Raw genomic sequence first — 20,105 nt, 5'->3', positions numbered from 1 at the left:
TTCCTCCTGGCTCTTGTCTCTCCCCCTACCCTATCCTGTCTTCATCCAGAATACCCTGCCCCTGCAAGATTCAACTCAGCTTCCATTACCAACTGCCTCTCCCACCCCTGACACGTTACTTCCTTTCTCTGTATTCCTTTAGGACAAATGATCTCAACCAGACAACATTAACCAGACAGTGGGGGCCAAATTCTGTTAATATATTCGCTTAACATTTATAGAGTCAGCAAATGCCAGGCATTGGCAATGGTGGGGGCGGGGCTTGGAAGAGGTGGAGGTGGGGAGGGGGGCTATCATGTTTTCTATAACACTTTACAATTAACAATGGGGTTTACATATGCACCACTTCTTTTAGTTTTCTCATCAACCCATTTTACAGATTAAGAAACAGACCCAGAGGCGAGCATGACATGTTTGGGGTCATACAACCAGCAAGTGGCAGAGCCAGAACCCCCAAACCAGGGTTTTTCCCAGTCGCCCAGATGCCTTCCTCAGCTCTTAGCATCGACTCAGCTTCCCAGATTCCATAAATCTTGAGGACAGCCTCCAGTTTTACACGCACATGTTTCATGTATCAAATCCCATTTACACACACTAAGGAAAGTTATCAAACAAGACACTGTGTAAGCCAGATAGCCTGGCACCTAAGTCCTGCCTGTGTAATCTTGGGCAAATAACTTAACCTCTCTGAACCTCATTTTCTTCACCTTTCAAATGGGAATAAACAATAATATCTTCCCCACAGGGCTGTCATGAGCACGAGTAAGTTCTCAGCACAGGGCTGGCACCCGCCCCTGTCAGTAAACACGAGACAATCAGAAGAGATGCGTCCCCCAGACATCAAGATCCTCGGCAGTGGCCTATGTTCATGGTGACGGGCAGCGAGGCCGAGAGACGTTCTTACAGGTGTGACCCCCTGAGAAGGCCATGACTCACCTGCTGCTGGCACCAGCCCAGGGGAGCACTTACCCACAGCAACGACGGGTGGGCATGGGCCTGGCCCCTGGGAACACACACAGGACGAGCCCAGCCAGGGGCAGAAAGGGAGGCTCGGACTCGGGGAATGGGATTCCAGGGCTGTCAGAGCACCCAAGGTAGAGATAGTCACCAGGAGTCCCTCACTTTGGTACAGCACTTCACAGTTTGCTGTCCCTTCCATGCACACATTCTCCTCTCTCTCCCTCGACCCCTGACCCCAGCACCCAGTACAGGGCCTGGCACTGACCTTCAGAACATTTTCATAAATGCACGAGTGAGAGAAAGAATGCTCCTCACAGAAGTCCTAGAGGAAGGCAGGGCAAGACCCGTCCGCCTGATTTGATGGGGGGAAAGTGAGGCTTACGGAAGTCGACAACCAGCTCCAGCTGACAACCAGCGAGGAAAGGGCGGGGCATGAACTCAGATCTTTGGCTCCAAACTCCAGGCTCGGAGCCCAGTTCACTACCCTGCTCAGGGCCCAGTTTCTAGCACTGGGATCCAAGGTGTGGGCAGATCTCATGGGCAGCAGTAAGTGCTCTGCTAGCAGATGAACTACTGCCTGGCAAGGACTAGATGGCCTCGGCAGGGCACTCAGAGGGGACAGAGAGCAGGAGGGGTTGGGCCTGAAGGGTCCTTCACACCCCTCCCTGCTGGAGACTCCGAGCATCTGGGGCAGGGGGATTCTGGTGGTGGCAAATGGTTCGTGATTTGGGGCCTGCAGAGGTGGGGAGCCTTCGAGCCAGGCAGCAGCCAGCCAGCCAGAGGGAGACTCCTTTGACTCTGCTGCCACCTCCTATCACCAACCAGCCCTCCCCAGACTGTACCTCCCAGCACCCAGGGCAGCCCCTGATCTCTGTCCATCCTGGCCACATGCCCTGCCCCACCCCAGGGCTCACTCCAAAACTAACAGAGACCTGGATTTTATCCCAGGGGAGTGAGTTCCAGCAGGTACTCACCTTACCTCATCTCACCTGCACCAAGCAGGCCACTTCCTGATTTTCACTTCTTTACTTATAACCTGGGGCTGCACTAAGCCATGGTTTACTGTTCCATCAGCTTCCTGCTTATGAACTATTTATAATCACATATAATCACTATTTATAATCACGAATGTTCTGCAGTAGAGCTGCATCTTGAGGCATGGTCTACACTGCAGAAGAGACATATCTACACTTCCATGGTCTACACTGGAAGCTGTATGTGACCTTGAGCAGGTAACTTTTCCCCTCGGTGGCATTTTCTTCCCCTGTAAAATGAGATAGTTGAATCAGCTCAGTGTTTCTCAAGGCATGGCCCCCAGACCACTGGCATTAGAAGTGTCTAAGGAGAGTGACGACATGCAGACTCCCAGGCCCTAACCCAGATTTAAGAAATCAGAACCTCTGGGGACAGGGCCCAGGAATATGCATTTGAAATTCGCACCCTGCCCCACCCGCACAGGTGACTCTGACGCACAGTGAAGCTTGGGAACCAATGGCGTCGACGGTCTCTGATCTAGTGTTTGATTTCACTACCATTTCTTTTAGAGAATCATATGGCATCTGCCGGGGCCTGGTGTTCGTCTATCCTAATAACAAGCCACTCAAGAATCGAGGAAGGGCCTTGCCAGTGTTCTGTAAGACAGTCACCTGGACAGAAGCCTCGCTTGCTGGAGGAACGAAAGATGGAGCACTCAAACCATTGGAATTCCTCCCAGGACACAGGCCGAGGTGGGCGGAGGGGCCAGAGGCAGGCAGAGCTATAGGGAAATCCGACCCAGAGACGCATTTAGTTCACTTCACTTCGCGTTTCCAGCGGAGGGATTTAACAGGTTTAAAGCAGTTTTCTGTGAATCTTTGTCAAGGGAGTGTATATACAAACAAACAGGGAGGGTTTTTTTTTAGTAAAAAGTTAATCGGCTTAAAGTGTGCAACTAAATAAGCAAAGCTTACATTAAAGTGACCCACAGAGAAAGGACCCCATGGAAAGAAAGTTCTAGGAAATACAATATGGCCTCTATGTTCTTTTGTAGTTCCACGCTATAAATATTCATGGGACGGTGTTAATGGGGTCCACAGCTCTATGCAACCACAATAGTTTTTTTGTTTATTCTCGGGACCATGAACTTTGAAACCATGACCCTAAATTTCAGGACTCTGCATTCAGGCGCGTTTGCAGAACAGGCGGGGAGAGGTTCGGACTCTCGGAGGACAGAGGAGAGGAAGCAGGCGAGATGTGAATCATGCCTCCTGGATCTTTTGGTTGAGATTAAAGGGTAGGGTCTGTTTAGTATGGGAAGCCTCCTGTCCAGGGTCCCCATCTGCTGTGGCGTGGGGAGCTGGCCTTCTCCGGGGATAGATGGCTCAGTTGCTCAAGCATATGGCGAGAGGAGTGGGGAGTTGTAAATATTTTAATGGGATCAAACATATTTGTTGCAAGTTTTACACTGAAGACTTGAAAAACTTTAAAACAGAAGTATTTTTAAGATACAGAGAATTTCAAAGTCATCTAAGTAATGTCTTTTGTTTTCTCTATGAAGAATCTGGGGTCCAGGAAGGCCAAATGACTTGTTCAAAATATCACATCCAGAAGCCATGTGTGCTGACTCTCACTCATGCTCTTCCTCCTTTCTCACAATATATGTGCTCATGATATAACAGGAAGCAGAGAAAGCTAATTAAATGATGGTCAACACCAAGCCAGTTATTCAAATTAATTATATTAATTCTTCCTGTATTTTCCTCTTTGTGTATTATAGAATCAAGATAGTTGCAAATATTTCAGGAAATTGTTGCCCAAATTCACTCCAGGGACTTAGGCCCTAAATGGCTTTCTAACACTTTTATAGCCTACTTATCTATTCTTTCTTATATCTATCTGACTAGACTAAGTGACTGTATGTGGGTTTCTGTCCTAATTCTATTCCAATTGCTTCAGTTTGAATGGTGCGCCTTGTATGTGCCCTGCACTTCTCACAGGGAAGGCAAATGTGAGACAAACATGTGCCTCTCCTTACCCACTCTTGCCCAGGACAGATCTCCCTAACTGAGCACAGCCCCTCTTGTCCATGGAACCTGGACACAGCCTCCGAATCCGTCTCAACACGGTGCTACAGAGGACCAGCACGAATGTGCAGGAATGGCACATGAATCGAGACTTTTCTGCCATCTACGCCCTGCACCATGCTGGCAACAGTCCGTTTCCTATTTGTTCCAGCTAAGTAATTTCTATTTTCTAACTCTCCACGTGAAAGGTCAATCAGGACCTAGGAGAGCGCCCTACACAGATGGGTACTCCAGCCCGCTGCTCTCAAAGCTGATTGCGCCCGGAGAGAACACCCAGCCCTGCCTTCCGCCTTGGCTGGCATCATCCTACTCAACAGATGAGCAAGAGGATCTGCCCGGAGCCTGGGCTGGTGACCACCCCGCTCAATGCAGACACAGCCTCTCGCCTCGCCCCTTCATCTGTGTCACAATGTGGTAGTGCCGACATATGTCAGAACCCTGCCACAGCTCGGCTTTCCAAGCAGGACTTGCTTGTCTCAAAAACACTTGGTCAGCTAATTTCTGAAAAAGAAAAATTAGCCACCAGATTGGTATGGGCAGGCAGGCCAGATCTGCGAGGCTATTTCAGTTTTATAGTCCCAAATAGGTTTCATCTCCCACGCCAACCCCACTCAATGGGTGGTGTTTCTCTAAGCATTGTGAAGGGACCTCTCCGACCCCTAGGGAAGAGAGCCATGATCAATCAGCAATGCCTGCCACAGGCATGAGGGGGTGGGACGGGGAGTGGATCGCATATGCCACACATTTGCCATTCACAAATTATGTTGTAAAGACACTAAAAATATTTCAGTCCATGTAAATGAATAGCTGCGGCAAGGCCTGAGCTATGATTAATGTTATTCTTTGTATACTTATTCTCCACCCTCTCTGCTCTGCTCTGTGCCCAGGAAGCCAGTGCCTGCGGCTTATCCTCCAGATCCCCTTGCCCTCTCTGGCTTCTCATTGCCTCCAGCCAGGAGGAGACCCTGGAAGATCCCAGGGAGGAGAGAGAGAGGCCCGGGCATTTCTTCCCTGCTTTGGTGCTGCTGGTCTGGCCGTAGCCTCATCTCTCCCCAGCGCCCCTCCTACCTGGTGCCACCTCCAGCAACACTGCCCCCTCCCCTGTCCCGTCACTACAGAAACAGCTGGCTAGCCTCTTGTCTGTTCCCTTAACTCTGCATCTCTGATTAGTCCCTTCATGAAGTCTAGGGTAAATTCTGTTTCCTGCTGAGACCCTGACTTATACAGCTGTTCTAAGGAAATCCTTCCATTATTTCTACAACCAAATAGGAAGATGGGATTCTGCCTGGTAATGGGGATGACTACTTTGGCCTAAAATGACACTTTTCACTGCTTAATTCCAGCAGAGTATGACTTGCTGCTCTCTCATGCCTGCTGCGTTCCCACCGCGTGAGCTCACCTGGGCTCCACTCGGTAAGGGGGAGAAGGATATAGTTTAGCTCCTAAAAGCCAGAAGCTTCTCGGGCTCTAATTTTACACCTGATATGCCTGATTCCAGGACCAGGCACACCTCATAAGCCTTAATGTCTCCACTGTGGAATGATCTTTTGTAGAGCCATAAGTTACAAGCACAATCATGCATGACTCATTCTGAAGACAAGTCACTGGAGACTGTGAGTAGTGCAAAGAGTGGAGAGAGATGCTAAGTGGAGAGTGAAGGAGACCCGGGACCTACTTCCGGCCATGCCAGTAGCGATTCCTATGACCTTGGACAAGTTACTGCCCCTCCTAGGCCCTTGGGCTTCTCAGAGGAAACACGAAAAACTTAGAATAAATAATCACAAAAGTTCCTTCTAGCTCTAACATTCCATAACATTTGACTCAAAGGTCTTACTCTGTGTAGCTAGCTGGTTAACTTACAGTCATGGTAGTAGGTCCATTATCATTTTGACTAAATTTTCTTTGCAAAGGTCCAGCAAGTATAGCTTATCATGGCAGAGATTGGTCACTGCCCATCAATACCTTTCTCCCTTCTTCCATAATAATAAAATCTCCAATGTTTACTTCCAGGCCCTCCAAAAGAAAGATCTTCTAGACTCCCATGTAGCTATCTGTGGCCATGTGGCTAAGTTCCAGCCAATGCAATGAAGCAAAAGTAACAAATGGCAGCTCCTAGGAGGTTTCTTCTCACACATTCTTTGTTACCTTTTGTTTTCCATCCCACCCACGTCCAAACCATGCTTGTGATGGTTTGAGCTCTGGCTACCATTTGGACCAAGAGGACAAGGCCCGCAACCTGAAGAGAATGGAGTGGCACGCTGGAAGGAGCCTGGATCTTGGGGGACTTGATGGAGTCAAACTACCATATCGGCCCTAGATTGCAGACCTCCAGACTTTGAGGTGGGAAAGAAACAGATGTCTAGCTTGTCTAAGCCGATGTCCCAGATATCAATATATTGCCTCTCAGTTCCAAATCTGCCCTTCTTTGTCATGCTTTGTGATGCTGGAGCTGGACCCTGTAAACACTGCTCCTTCTCCAGCTGGCATAATGTTAGGCTTCGTCAGTACAGGGCACTGGAGGGACACTGCAAGAGGAAGGGACTTCTCCTCCCAGTTCCAGGGGTCTCAATTTGCTCCTACAGCAGTGGCTGCTGCCAGTGTTCAGGAGAACCTTTGACATCAACCCTTCAGAGTTCTGCCAATCTCCACTAGGCAAGTCCCTGCTGGCCAGTATACAGGTGACTTCTCCAACCTCCAGCGGGCCACAGCCACAGCCTCCCTATGAAGTTAGAATTTCAGCCTGGAAGGGCTGGGGTTAGGGGGAGGGAGGTGAACCTCCTCCTTCCCTAGCAGTTGCTGCTCACATCTGCCTTTCCTGTTTTCTTTGGAGTTCTCTTCATTTCCTGTAGGAGTCAATCCCCCTTTGCTAGTTAATAATTATTTATATTAGATTTTATAATTACTGCTTGAATTACTGCTGTGATTTCAGTCTCCTAACTGGACCCTGATGGACACAGCCAATTAACTTGGATCTGTTACTAGCAATTTAACCTAATCTGAGCTGATACAGCCATGCAGTTGTCCCCATGGGAAAAAATCAATGATATGGGGTGGAATAAGCTTTCTGCTTTTTAAACGTCTTCTCTCCAAAAATTATTTGTGACAAATATGGCAGAGAAAAGGTTGAAGCCCTTAATACTGAAAAGGGTTCCTTAATATTTACATGTCCAAAAATAAACCTCTAATTATAACAATGAGCATTAACAGAAGAAAAAGCACATGAACAGGAAATACAAAGAGCAGAAGAAACACAAATGGCCAAAATATATTTTTAAAAGTTTAAAATTATTTGAAAAAGAAATACAAATTAAAAGTGCAAGTTAAAGAAATAGCAAAGTACTTTTCTCAAACCAGCAAAGATTTTTACAAACTAGAATACAAACTATTAATTCTAATGGGAGTGTAAAGGAATAAAACATGTTGAAGGGTAATTTGAAAAGAAGAATCAGAAGCCCTAATGCGCTGGTACTTTTGACACAGCAATTCTACTTCTAGGAATTTATTCTAAAGAAATAATTAAAGATGAATATAAAAATCTAGCTACAAGGACAACTCCAGCATCATCATTTATAAAAGCAAGATTGGGGAAAAAATCTGTATATCCAACAATAGGAGACTGGATAAATAAATTATGATGCATCTATACAATGGTGCACAAAACAATTTAATTGGTGTTGTACAAGAATGTTTGTTACATAAGTGTCTTTACTGTCATAGAAAGAGGTTTGTGGTACTAAGTCAAAGTGAAACAGAAGTGGGTTCAAAGCAATATGTACAACATTTTTAGGAGAAAAATGTTACAAACATGCACAGAAAAACTCTGCAAGAACATACAACAAAATGTTAACAACAATTACTTCTAGGCAATGGGATTGCTGGACATTTTTAATTCTCCTTGCTATATATATTTTCTAAATGCTCTCCAGCGGATGTACATTAGCTTACATTAGCTGCATAGTTAAGAAAAACATTTTATGTTAAAACATTACTCCCTTCCCCACCCGCCTCAAGGGCACCCCAGTGCTTACTGAACATGCCTGGATGAACTCATTCATGCTGCAACCATGACCCTGAGGCACAGCTCAGCTCAGGGTCCCTCCCACACACAGAGCCCCAATCTCTTCCCACCTTCCCTCCTTTCCCATACCCAAGGCCAGAGCCCACATCCTCGTGCTCCTAGCCCTGGAAGTCCTGGTGGTCGCCCTGCTTCCTGCTTCTACAGATCCTAAGCATCATATGTCTTCAATAGAATAGTCCTCTGCTCAGAAACCATCAATAGCTCATTTCCTTAGGGATATATTTCAAATGTCTCAGCTTGACATTCCCTGCTCCACACTGATTTCCATCTTGTTGCAACTGTCCTGCAAAGTACGCCAGAGTAAACCCCCAGCCCCAGGCACATCACTCGCATTCTTGCTGCCTCACCTTACTCACACTGTCTATTCTACCTGCAATGCCTTCCCCTGCGCCCCAGCTTCTCCAAATCCCATGCATCCTTCCAGGCCAAGCTCAGGGCTTACCAACCCCCTCACCATCCTTATGGTGATTGCTACATTTTCTGAATTCGAATTTGCTCAGTTTTCCATTGGACAGACATGGGTTGAGCACCCACCATGTGATGGCACATTGGCGACTGGGGAACCAAAGGAGTCTAGTTTCTACCCCTTGGAGCTCGTTGTCCAATATGGAGACAGTCAGTCAGCAAGTAATCACACCAATAACTACACCCCATTATTGACTGCACAAAGCGTTATGTGGAAGAACAATGGTGATCAGATATTTAAGAGAAGGAACCTGGCTGAGATCAGGGGCTGGGAAGCCCTCACAGGGGAGATGACATGCGAGCTGAGTCCTGGAGGATGAGTCAGAGGTGACCAGGAGGAGAAGCCAGAGACCTTCCCAGGCAGGAGGAAGAACTGGGGTGAGGCAGAGCCTGGCAGGTGAGGGGAGGAGGCTGAGCCAGAGGGACTGCTCTCATTCCAGGTGCAATGGGAAGTCAATAAAGGGTCCTGAGCAGGTCTGATTTTGCAAACATGATCAGATGTGAGTTTTGGAAAGATCACTCTGCCTGCAATGTGGAAAACAGGTTCAGGTAGAGCAGAGCGGCATCAGGAGACTGGTTCAGGCCCTGTTGCAACAGCCCACGTGGAAGCTGGTGGGGGCCTGGACCAAACGGTGGCAGTGAGGATGGAGAGAAGTGGATGGGCTCAATTTTGGAACAGAACTGACAGCATCTGTGTTGGACCACATGAGAGAGGGAGGGCGAGTCAGGTATCCAGGTGGCGACTAGGTTTCTGGTGTAAGCACCTGGGTGGACTCTGGTACCAGTGTGGTACCTGCAACCACGGGGCCAAGCACTTACTGAGCCAAGGAGGAAAGGACAGGAAACCAGTGCTGGCTCAGCAGGGGGAGTGCTGCCCCAGGGACATGGACAAGAAGGGTAGCTTAGGGCTACGTCTGTGGGAAACCAGCTCACAGGACTCTCATCAACTCCAGGCCAGTAACCCAGGTGGGAGGAAGGGAAAGAGGCTCAGTGCAAATTGCAGGATGAGACAGAAGATAAGTGGTCCAGCTGGCAGAGCAGGCAAAGACTCAGGGCTGAACATCACCACTCAAGTGCTCATGCAGGCGAGCTTGAGAATATTTATTGGTAATTGGCAGAAGTGGTTAGTGGTGGCGTGATCACAGATAGGTCTGTAACCAATCAGCAGGAAAGCTCTGCTCCTGTTGCTATGTTTGCATCCAGGCAGAACTGTATTATAAGCAGGCTAAGAGGATACCAGGAGAAACCTGCTTAGATGCATCTGGTTTATCTGTCATCCTCTCCCTGCTTCATGGACGAGAGCAAGTGAGCTGTGGAGCAATAAATTATCACTTGCCACATGCTATGTATCCCAAGAGAACTCTTTGCAGCCCTGAGAGGGAGATATTAGCATTCTCAGGCCACTGGGACTGTCACTTACAGGGAAATTCTTAAATAGAGAACAGTAACAAGACTAATAGAAGAGCTCACAATGACTACTTGCTAAATACTTCTGTTCATGGCCTCATTTAATCCTCGAACAAACCCATATGATTTCCAAATGAGGAAACTGAGGCTCAGAGAGGTTAAGAGACTTGGTCAAAACCACACAAGTAGTAAAGGCAGAAGCGTGCTTCAAGCCACAGGCCACGTCATGCCAAAAACAGTCTCTTCAAGAGGATGTTTCACTGCTTCTGCTCCTTCTCACCCGGCACCTCCTTGAGAAAGATTGGCCACCCAAGTCTTCTCACTCTGGAGGGGAGAGTGCCCGGACCCATTGTCCTCGACTGTTTTGACACCTATGCACTGCCCCTGAGGAACAGAGGGAGGCAGGTGTATTTCAACACCTTGTATTTGTTCATTTTTTCTTCCCTATGCTTTGGGACTAAGAGTACTCTGAAAGCCAGAATTTTCTCATCCTTGTCAGACTCCTAGCCAAGGACAGAGCAAAAGGCAGGGAAAGGTAGTGGACTCTGGTCCACTTTGCTTGGGGAACAAATACACAAACATGACCTTCACTCTGGGCAGCGTGGAGATACTTGTTCACTGTGGGTGGAGAAGCCAGGCAAAGCCAGAGGCCCCTGGGCTAGAGAGACCATGTGGCCTAGAAAGAACAGGGACTGGAGGTCCTCCTCATTCCACTACGCACAGGCTCAATGTCGTGTGCAGGTCCCAGCCCAGGCTCTGCCCTGTGCGAGCCCCCGGCCCACGTCCCACCATGCCCATGACACCCTATGAGCCCGGCCATCCCCTGTGAGTGTCCAGACCGTCTTCTGCACTGTTTGAGAGACCAATGGGGGAAACAGAAGGAAAATAGCTCTGCAAACCATCAGGTGTGGCCCGAATCGCTAAGGAAAGGCTATTATGTGAGGGTTACTACATTGTTCTTCCTCTTGAAAACATGGTGAGGGTTGAGAAGACAAAGGTTTGGGAACCAGTGAAGCTACATCCTCTGTTCAGATGGCTTGATTGGTCTCCCTGGGGGAGGAATGTACTCCACCCTCAAATGTGGTGTGGACTACATCCTGCTCGGACCCCAGCTCTTTGGACCCTGGAGGCCATACGAACACTGGCTTGGAAAGAAGAGAGCCTGGGAGGAGCTGTTGGCTGAGTAGCGGCGTGGGCCAGCACCACTCAGCGTCTCCGAGACTCAGGGGCTGGTTTCTCAGGTGGGGCCCAGACAGTTGGTTGGCTTGCAGGAAACGGAATCCTCGGCCTAACACCATCCTCAGGGAGGCCAGGGAGATTCACAGCAGATTTAAGTTTCTAGGTCAAAATCCAAGGGTACAGAGGAGCTGTCAGCGTGACATCATTAGAACACATAAAACTCTTAAGACATCATCTGGCTTTGGTTGTATAGATAGTTGGTTTCCTGTCATTTGGAAAACTTGTGGCATTTCTTTGGGATGATGATGTTAATGTAAAAGATAGCATTTACTGAATGTTTACCATGTTCCAGGCACTCTTCTAAGTGCTTTGTCTATAAACTCATTTCATCCTCATAATAACCCTATGTGGTAGACATTAGTAACCACATTTTATTTTAGACCGTTTCACTCTGTTACCCAGGCTGGAGTGCAGTGGTACAATCAAAACTCACTGCAACCTCAAACTCCTGGGCTCAAGCGATCCTCCTGCCTCGGCCTCCCAAAGTGTTAAGATGACAAGCATGAGCCACCATGCCCGCCAGTAACTATGTTTTATAGATGAGGAAACTGAGTCCCAGCAAGTGTAAGCACCCCAGCAATCTGCCTGTTAATTCACTCACTTTGCCCCCCGAATGTCTCACAGGAATGGAAAGCAGTGCTGTTTATATGACTTGATTTAGTCCACACACTTTTTTGGGGCATGAGAGGTTCTTCATGGGCCACACAATCCTAGCAATATTTCATATTTATCAGGCATTTCTACTTGCTAGGCACCATCTCAAGTGCCTTTCATATACAAGCCTGCTAATAGGTGTTTCTTTTAACCGCATGATACAGATGAGGACACTGGGGCTTTAAAGGCTGAGGGACTTGCTCAAGGTCTCACAGCTAGTAAGTGACAGAGCAGTCACCAAAATCAGTCTGATTCCAAAGCGTGGGTATGAAGCCACAATGCCATGACAAGGTCCTTGTTCCCCGCAGGCTGGGAGGAGCCAGGCGCTCAAACAACCGTGGCCCAGCCCGGGGAGTGGGGTGAGAGTGAGCGGAATAGCAGTGGAGGTCTAGAACTGCCCAGCGAGGTGCTGCAGGAGAGGGCCTGCTGACCCGTCTACACTCAGCTTCCAGCCAGGAGCATCTTCCTGCTGAGCAGCCCTGGGCGGAAGGCTCCCCAAGGTCTAACTAGCAAGTAGATCCTCAGCACAAGTGCAAGGCCTGGCACGACCCAGATGCCCCGCAGACCTGCAGCTGTGTGGACAGCTCCGAGGCACCATGGTGGCCCCCGTTCCCCTCACTGTGCTGGACTGCAGGAGAAATGACACTCTCCCAACACACACACCACCCTCGGGAAAGGGCGTGCAGTGCTGACCACTGCACCACTGTGCAGGAGAGAAAGGAAAAATGGCTCCCACTGATGTAAGACTTAGGGACCTACCTTGGATGATGTCGTTGTGGCCTTTTCTATCTGCTGAACATGGGCTGTGCCCACAAAATTCACGCTTCACTTATTTTGAGACCCTCGCTTAACAACAGTGATCAGGTCTGAAATTAAGAATCTCTAACTCTAATCACACCATATGGAATCCATTATTCATCTATTGTAAAAATTCAAATTCCTCTGCAGCATTTCAACAAAGGAGTTCAAGAAGAGCTTGTGAGCACCTACTTTGTGCTCTAATAATGTATACATCAGGCATCCATGTATACATCAGCACTTGCCTTTGTGCCAGATACTGTGCTCAGTCCTAGACAAACATTGTTATCATTTCATCCTTGGAGCAAACCTGAAAAGTGGATATTAGTTCTTTTCAAGTAAGGAGTGAGGCTCAGGGAGGTTAAGTAACTTACTCAAGGTCACACAGCCTTGCCTACCAGCAGATTTTGAATCCAAGTCTGGCAGGTGCCAGAGCCTGTGCTCTGAAGCTGCTCACACCCTGCCCCGCTGCACTGCAGAGTGTGAAATACTAGAAACAGAGGCGGACTAGATGCTGCTCCCACCAGGAGAATCAGGAGAGACAAACATTTAACTCCAACATGGCCCTGAAATACTGTAATTCCATTGAATCAGCACCCACCCATCAGAAAGGCATTATGACAAGGAGGAAAGAAAATAAAGATGTAAAAATGTCAGTTGCCCTTACCTGGCCATGGCCCATGGTGTGGGAGTCTGACTGGGGACAGGCAGAGTACCTGGAAGATGGCAGCGCCCATTCTGGGAACAGGCTGTGCCAGGGAGACAAGCTTCCAGGAGGCACCATGTGAAGCAAGAGGACGCCTGGCCCTGCCAGGGAGGGCGCGAACTCCGGAGGGGCACCGCCCAGGACTCTCCGTGCAGGACCCTCCGCCCAGGACTCTCCGAGCCCCCCAGCTCCACTCTGGGCACTGTCGGGAGGTCCGCAGCACCCCGGGCCAGGGCTGCCTCAGTGTCCAGGCTGACAATAACATGAGGGCTGCCAGACAGTGCTCTGGGTGACCCCAAAATAAAACCATATTAGTAAGACGTCTTGGAGAGAACGGCAAGGTGAAGTGCAGCACCACATTCCAGGCAGGAGTAAGGTCTGGAGGAAGTGTGGGGATTGCCCTCTCCACTGTCTCCAAGCCATAAGCCTCAGGGGCCGCCAGCCATATTTATCCTATTCTAACCCGGGACCCACGGCCGTGGAGAAGGCCCTGGGTTTACCAAGCCTTCAGCTGAAAAGCAAAGCTGGCAGTCAGCCAGTTCCTCTGGAGTTAATAAACTCCAAAGGCAGTGCAGCACTTTCATGTCATTCGAGCCTCACATAGACAATTTTGGTGATCTGAGTCACATACTCTCAGCTCAACTCTGGGCAGGTCCCTGCTTTTGCTGTATGTCACCCCACTTTTCTGCTTAAGAATTTTTCTGAATCTGTAGAGCTCATACGCCTGGATGTTCAGGGAAGTTAATGGGTTGGGGAGTGTGGCAGATTATATTTCAAAAACCTGGCTGCGACAGTCTCTCTCAGACCACGTGCCCTTTTAACAACGTGACTTTGACATTCCTCTCCTTGGAGAGGTGGGTCTATGCTCCCTCCCGTTGAATCTGGGAGGGCTTGTGACCACGGTGGAAGTAACTCTGAGGTAAGGCCATCCAGGGCAATGCAGCTTCCATCTGGTTCTCTTGGGAAGCTTACACTGAGATTCCCACTGCCATGCTGTGAGGAAGCCTAACTAGCCCACCTGGAGAGACCACATGGAGACACCCATGTGTCGGTGTTCTGGCCAATAGTCCAACTGAGGTCTCAGGAAATAGCCAGTCTCAACTGCCAGACACCTGGGTGAATGAGCCTCCAGATGGTTTCAGTCCCCAGGTGTCTTCACTCCAGCCTGCAGGTGTTCCTAGCTGAGGCTCAGATGATGCAGAAAGAGACAAGCCATCCCTGCTGTGTCCTTTCCAAATTCCTAGTCCACAGAGTCATGAACATAAGAAAATAGAAGTTGTTCTACCCCACTGAGTTTGGGGTGGTTTCTTACCTAGGAATAGAAACTGGAGCAGGGAGCAAGCCACAAAGGATGGCAGCCTTTGGGCAGATGCCGCGGCCTCCTACTCTGCGGGCAGATTGTTCTGGGAGGCATCCTGTAAGCTCCCCAGAAGCCTGTTGCCTAAAGCAGCAACCTTGCTCCCACTCCCTTCACTCGCTTTCCTCCTTCCCTGACTCTTCTTGCTTCCTGGGATCACCCTGCAAACAACCTACACACAAGTCCTTGTCCAAGGCTCTTCTTTCAAAGGAATCCAATTCAAACTGGCCTCTTGTCCACCCCACACTGCAAGTGTTTTTGCTCCCACCCCCACTTTGCAGATGAGGAGACTGAGGTATGGAAAGATAAAATGATTTGCTCAAGGCTACACAAGGTAAGAGGCAGGATAATGACCCGGGCCTCCTGGCCTGGAGCCCGCTAAGGAGTTGTGGGTGAGGACAGGCAGGCGGGCAGGAGCATCCTCCCCAGATTTGCTCTCAGAGGCATGGTGGTTGGGAGGGTGCCTTGTGACTGACAGTCAGCTGAACAGGTGGCTGCACTGACAGTTTCAGAAGAGAAACAAAATGGCAGAGCTGTGGATGACCAGACAGAAGAGATGCCCCAGGAGCCCCACGCCCCTCGCCAGACCCAGGCCAGGGGGTCTTCACAGACTCACTCCCACTCCGTAATCATCTGATTTAAAAACCATCCCTTTTCATAGTATCAAATAGATTGTCTATTAGTAAATTTAAGTTTTACAGAGTAAAGCCCACTTCAAAGGTCAGTGTACAGATGTTCTTTCAATACATTTCTAGCAAATCTGTTTATAAAGTACCTATCTATATGTCAGGCATTGTTCTAAGCAATTTATCAGGAATCATCCCCATTTACAAATGAGGAAACTAAGACCCAGAGAAATCAAGTGACCTCCCCAAGGTCACATAGCTTGTGGAAAACAGAGTAAATGATAAAATGGTAAAAATGGCATACAAATTGCAAAAGAGGTAAAACAATAACATTATAAATGGCCTATAATTACCAGTTTACTCAGTTTCTAAGAGGCTGGGCTAGATGCAGAGCTCATAGAGCCACACGCACTGAATAAGGAGGAGCCCGGGGCTCGAACTCAAATGCCCGCAAGGTACGAAGTAGGCCCAGGGCAAGAAGGTCGATTGGGGCAAGAAAATGAGCTCCCTGGATCTGTGGGTTTGCAATCCTAACAAGTCCAACATTTTCATTCTACAGGTAAGAACTGAGGCCACAAGAGGATGGGACTTGTCCAAGGTAACACAGCCACTGGGCCAGGAATAGATCCGAGACTCTCCCCTCTGCGTTCTGGATCTGCTGCAGAATGGAGACTCACATGGAGAAGGGACAGGTGGGAGTTGTTTTATTAATAGATTTGAAGCCCTAAGGTGGGTCCTCGAGAAGAGCATCTGGCTGGAGGAGCCAGGGAGTTAGGATTTGACTGGGATGGGATGGGAAGCTGGCCCTAAAAGTTTGCATTAAATATGCAACCAAGAAGTGCAGTTTGTCGCCAGCCAAGAGGCAAGTTCTTCCATTGAGACTGCAGTGCACTGGCGAACTGCATGTTGATGCTCCCCCCACCCCTCTCCCGGAGCTGTTCCCTAGGGAATTTCCAGGAGGACGGGCAAAGAGAGCTACTACCTTCCCCGCCCTTCCTGTCTTCCTTGCCATCGCCCTCTTCTGGCCAGGCTCAGCATCAGCATAGCCCAGGGAGAGCCCAAAGGGTTGGCAGGATTCAAAGATGGTCCCGGAGGAGGATGCACACAGCCGGCTGAAACCATACTCCGGAGACCCTCTACCTTCCAGCCCTGCTGCCCATCCCATCCTGCCTGTGAATCGTAACAGAACATGCATGCCCCTGCTTATCTTGCATTCTCTCCAAAAGCACTGAAGAAAATGTGGCCCCAGTAGGCAAGCCTGCCTCAGGGTTATCCCGCAAGGCTGAGTCTGGGAGCTGGGAAGCTCTTACAGAAGACTCAAGTCTCCATCACTTCTGGATTTGAAGCACCCAGACCAGCACCCAACATACCAGAGGTGCTCAACACATTCCTGAGCCAACTGAATGCCTCCCTACTCCAGGCCCCAGCTGTCCACACTGCCTCCCAGAGGCCCTAGCTCGCACCCAGTGGTCAAACCACTGCCTTCTTTAGCCCCCACCCATGTTCCCAGTGTCAGGGGCCCTCTTTTAGGGCCAGGCCAGGCCATCATTCCCACCGTACTCTGGAGATCCTCCTCCCTGGCCATGAGTTGGGCCCCATGACGAAGTGGGGTACCTCAGTCAGGCAGGTACCTGCTGATATTCTCTCAAATGACCCAGGAACCAACTCATCTGCCCACCTTCCTAACTCAGAGGCCCCGCAAGGTACAGCTACAGGCGGATATTCTGCAGGAATCTTCCCTAGGGTTAGACCAAGCTCCTCAAGCCCAGTTTGATCTTGAACCTTCCCAAGATTCTCAGGTCTCACAAACTCCCTAGGTCCTCCAGCCTCCTAGTAACCTTGTCTCCCCCAGACCTCACCCAGCTCTGAGCCTCCCAACCCCCAGCCTAGACAAGAGCCACTGCAGTAACAGTAACAGTAAAAACAACTACAACGCCGTAATTATACTATCTGCAGAGAATTTTCCCATAATCTTCTGAGGCCTCTTGTAATTACTGTCCCCGGTTTAGAGACAAGAAAGCCTAAGCTGACAGAGGTCTCGGGCGAGTGAAGGAATGGGGCCACCGGCCCACAGCACTCACAGACCTGGCCGGCCACAGCACCCGGGAGGAGCACCCTGCCCCCCCACCCCCACCCACTCCCAGCCCCCACCCCCCCACCCCAGGGTGGAGGCCGAGCTCTTCGCTTTTCCGCTCATCTCTGCCGGCCGCCAAGCGAAACGGGCTGGACAATGCCGGAGATGAACCACTACCTGCGGACCTCTGGCCACCGGCCAGGAGCGGCCGTGCGGGCCTCGGAGCCCATCATCCTTCTGTCCCTGCTGGGAACTGCCCTAAGACCATCGGATCTCTAGGGCATGCGCTTGGGCCCCTTTGAGGGAGGCTAGCGCTTCAACGACTCCAGCTCCAGCTCGGAAGCCGCTCCCCTGGGGACCCACGAGCCGGCTGGTGGCTCGGGTAGCGGGAGCTGCGGCGCTGGGGGGCGACTGCGCCCAAAAGGCCCGCGCGTCCCGGGGCGCAGCTTCCTGGAGGGATTAGAGCACCTGCCGGCTTCCATCTCCGCCCGCCCGGGCGACCCCGGGCCGGGACGATGCTGAGGGGACTACAGGGAAGTGTGCGGCGATTGAGTCTTGACATTCTCCCTCGGCAACCCCTTCCTTTTGCCTGCTGAGAAGCTTTTCTTTTCAAAATCTCTTCTCAAGAGTCGCCACAAGACCTTGGGAAACTTTGCGCGAAACTTACAACTGCCGTGAAATCGGAGCCAGCAACTCCATCTGAGCGTGGGAGCGCCGCGCCCAGCCCGGCTCCTCAGCTGCAGCCCAGAGCGCCGGCGGTGGCCCGTGCCGCCCGGCCGGCTGTCAGCTGCCCAGGCGCCCGCCCCGGGCCGGAGCGCCCTCTCGGCCTCGGGCACCCGCCCCGATCCCCTCTCGGAACGCTCCCGCGGCCGCCCCCCGGGTGCGGCGCAAACCTGGGCCGGGACGTCCCAGCCTCGGAGTGGCATTTAAGCAGTTCCTCCGGGCATTGTCTTCCCGGGGAGCCGGGGCATCTCAGGGGAGGGGAGGGAGACCCGCCCGGCAGACGGCCCACCACTTTATTTGCATTTCAAAGGCAAACTTCTGCGGGACTCCCTGGCGGCCGCTGCACCTACCGGCTTTGCACGGGTCGTGGTAATGCTCCAGCTGCTGCTCCGCGCCTTCTTCGCCTTCCAACGCCGAGTAGTCCCAGGCGGCGTCCGGGCGCTCCCCGAGCCCCCCGGCGCCGCGGGGCAGCGGCGGCAGCAGCAGCAGCAGCGACACCAGGGCCCCGAGTGCAGCCTCCCGGGGCATGGTGCCGCGGGGCTGGCCGTGCAGAGGGAGTTGCGCGCACCAAAGCTCGGCTCGGCGAGGGTCGGGGCACAGGGTCGTGTCTGTGGCGGCCGCGCTCGGCGGTTACGCGCGGCTGCCCGGCATGGCTCGGGCGCGCAGCGAGCGGAGCGCGGCGCCCCCTGTCCGCGTCGGGGAACCGGGAAGCGGCCGCGCGGAGCTACTTGCCCGGCGGCCGAGGCTGCGGCGGCTGCGACTGTGGCGGTGGCGGCGGTGGTTGGAGCAGTGGCCGCTCCGCCCCTCTCCACCAGGGCTGGACCAAACAGCCCTCGCCATGGCCCTGGGCAGCCAATCGCCCGGGCGCCCGAGGCGAGGCCCCGCCCCTCCCCGGCACCTCCGCAACTTCGGAGGAAGGGGAGCGGGGAGCGGGGAGCGGGGAGCGGTGCCGAAGCGGGCGGCCGGCGGCGCGCCCACCCGGCGAAGGCGCCTGCTGCGGGCGCCACCCGGCCTCCGACTCCCGACAACGCCGCTCCTGAAGATCGAGGCCGGGCTTCCCGCCTGTTTTATTTCCGTAACTCACTTTACAACTCCGACGCCCACGTGTACGAAGGCAGGCGGCAGCGGCTAGAGCCGGCAGCGCAGGACCAGAAGCCCGATGTGAGCGGCCGCGTCGCCACCAACGCGTGTGCTTTCGGACGATCGCTTCTCTGCAGGGATGAAGTGAATTCAGGTCCCTTTCAACCCAGAAAAAAATTCAGGACTGCGATTCTCTCAGCTCTCTCAATATCTCGTCGTCCAGCCATGAAGGGCGCTTGCTGCGGCACCCACCTAACCTAACGTAGTGGCTGGCAGTACGTACGGAAGAAAAATTTAAAATGACAGAGTTCCCCTCTAGGTGACCCTATCCTTTAGTAAAACAGTCCAAGATGCTTCATACAGGCAAAAAGACTGACAAATCAACAAGCTGCATGTGCTATTTGTGTTAAATTACATACACGTTTTTATTAAATAAGCCACTCACCATTAACTTGATGGAATAAAAATGACCAATTTCTGAAGTCTGGTTATTTCTTCCCAATTAAAAACAAATGCCCAAATAATTTAGGAGAACGATCAAGAGCTATTTGAAACCCACTTCTATATTGTACATTAAATGTAAAATTGTCACAACTGAGCCATTTTGATTTAGAGACATGAAAAGTATTACCATGAAGCTTTTCAAAGATGTTTTTATGCAAGCAAAATTGCCCAAATCAAGAAGTATAACAAACAAATGTGTATGTGTAGAGATTTTTTAGCATCACACCCAGTACAATCTTTTTTCATTTAAACTGCAAAGCAGAGAAATGAAATGAACTTCCCTTTGGGATTTACATATGGTTTCACATACATTAATGACAATAAGAGTCAACAGGGAGCCCAGAGCTGGGCTTTACAGTGATCTCTCAAAAT

The 20,105-nt window shown here is 50.8% G+C and overlaps 1 protein-coding gene across 1 annotated transcript in view; it reads right to left on the bottom strand.

Annotated features, from left to right (window-relative positions):
• Positions 1–18,901, bottom strand: part of TLL2 (tolloid like 2) — a 117,265-nt gene extending 98,364 nt beyond the window's left edge. Inside the window, exon 1 of the mRNA XM_012767277.3 lies at positions 18,500–18,901. Coding sequence (XP_012622731.1) covers positions 18,500–18,677 — 178 coding nt within the window. The 5' untranslated portion in view covers positions 18,678–18,901. The remainder of the gene's footprint in view (positions 1–18,499) is intronic.
• Positions 18,902–20,105: the final 1,204 nt, after the last annotated feature.

The sequence above is a fragment of the Microcebus murinus genome, chromosome 14 (genome assembly GCF_040939455.1).
Source record: "Microcebus murinus isolate Inina chromosome 14, M.murinus_Inina_mat1.0, whole genome shotgun sequence".
Taxonomy (NCBI): Eukaryota; Metazoa; Chordata; class Mammalia; order Primates; family Cheirogaleidae; genus Microcebus; species Microcebus murinus.
This window is presented reverse-complemented; position numbering and strand designations above follow the sequence as displayed.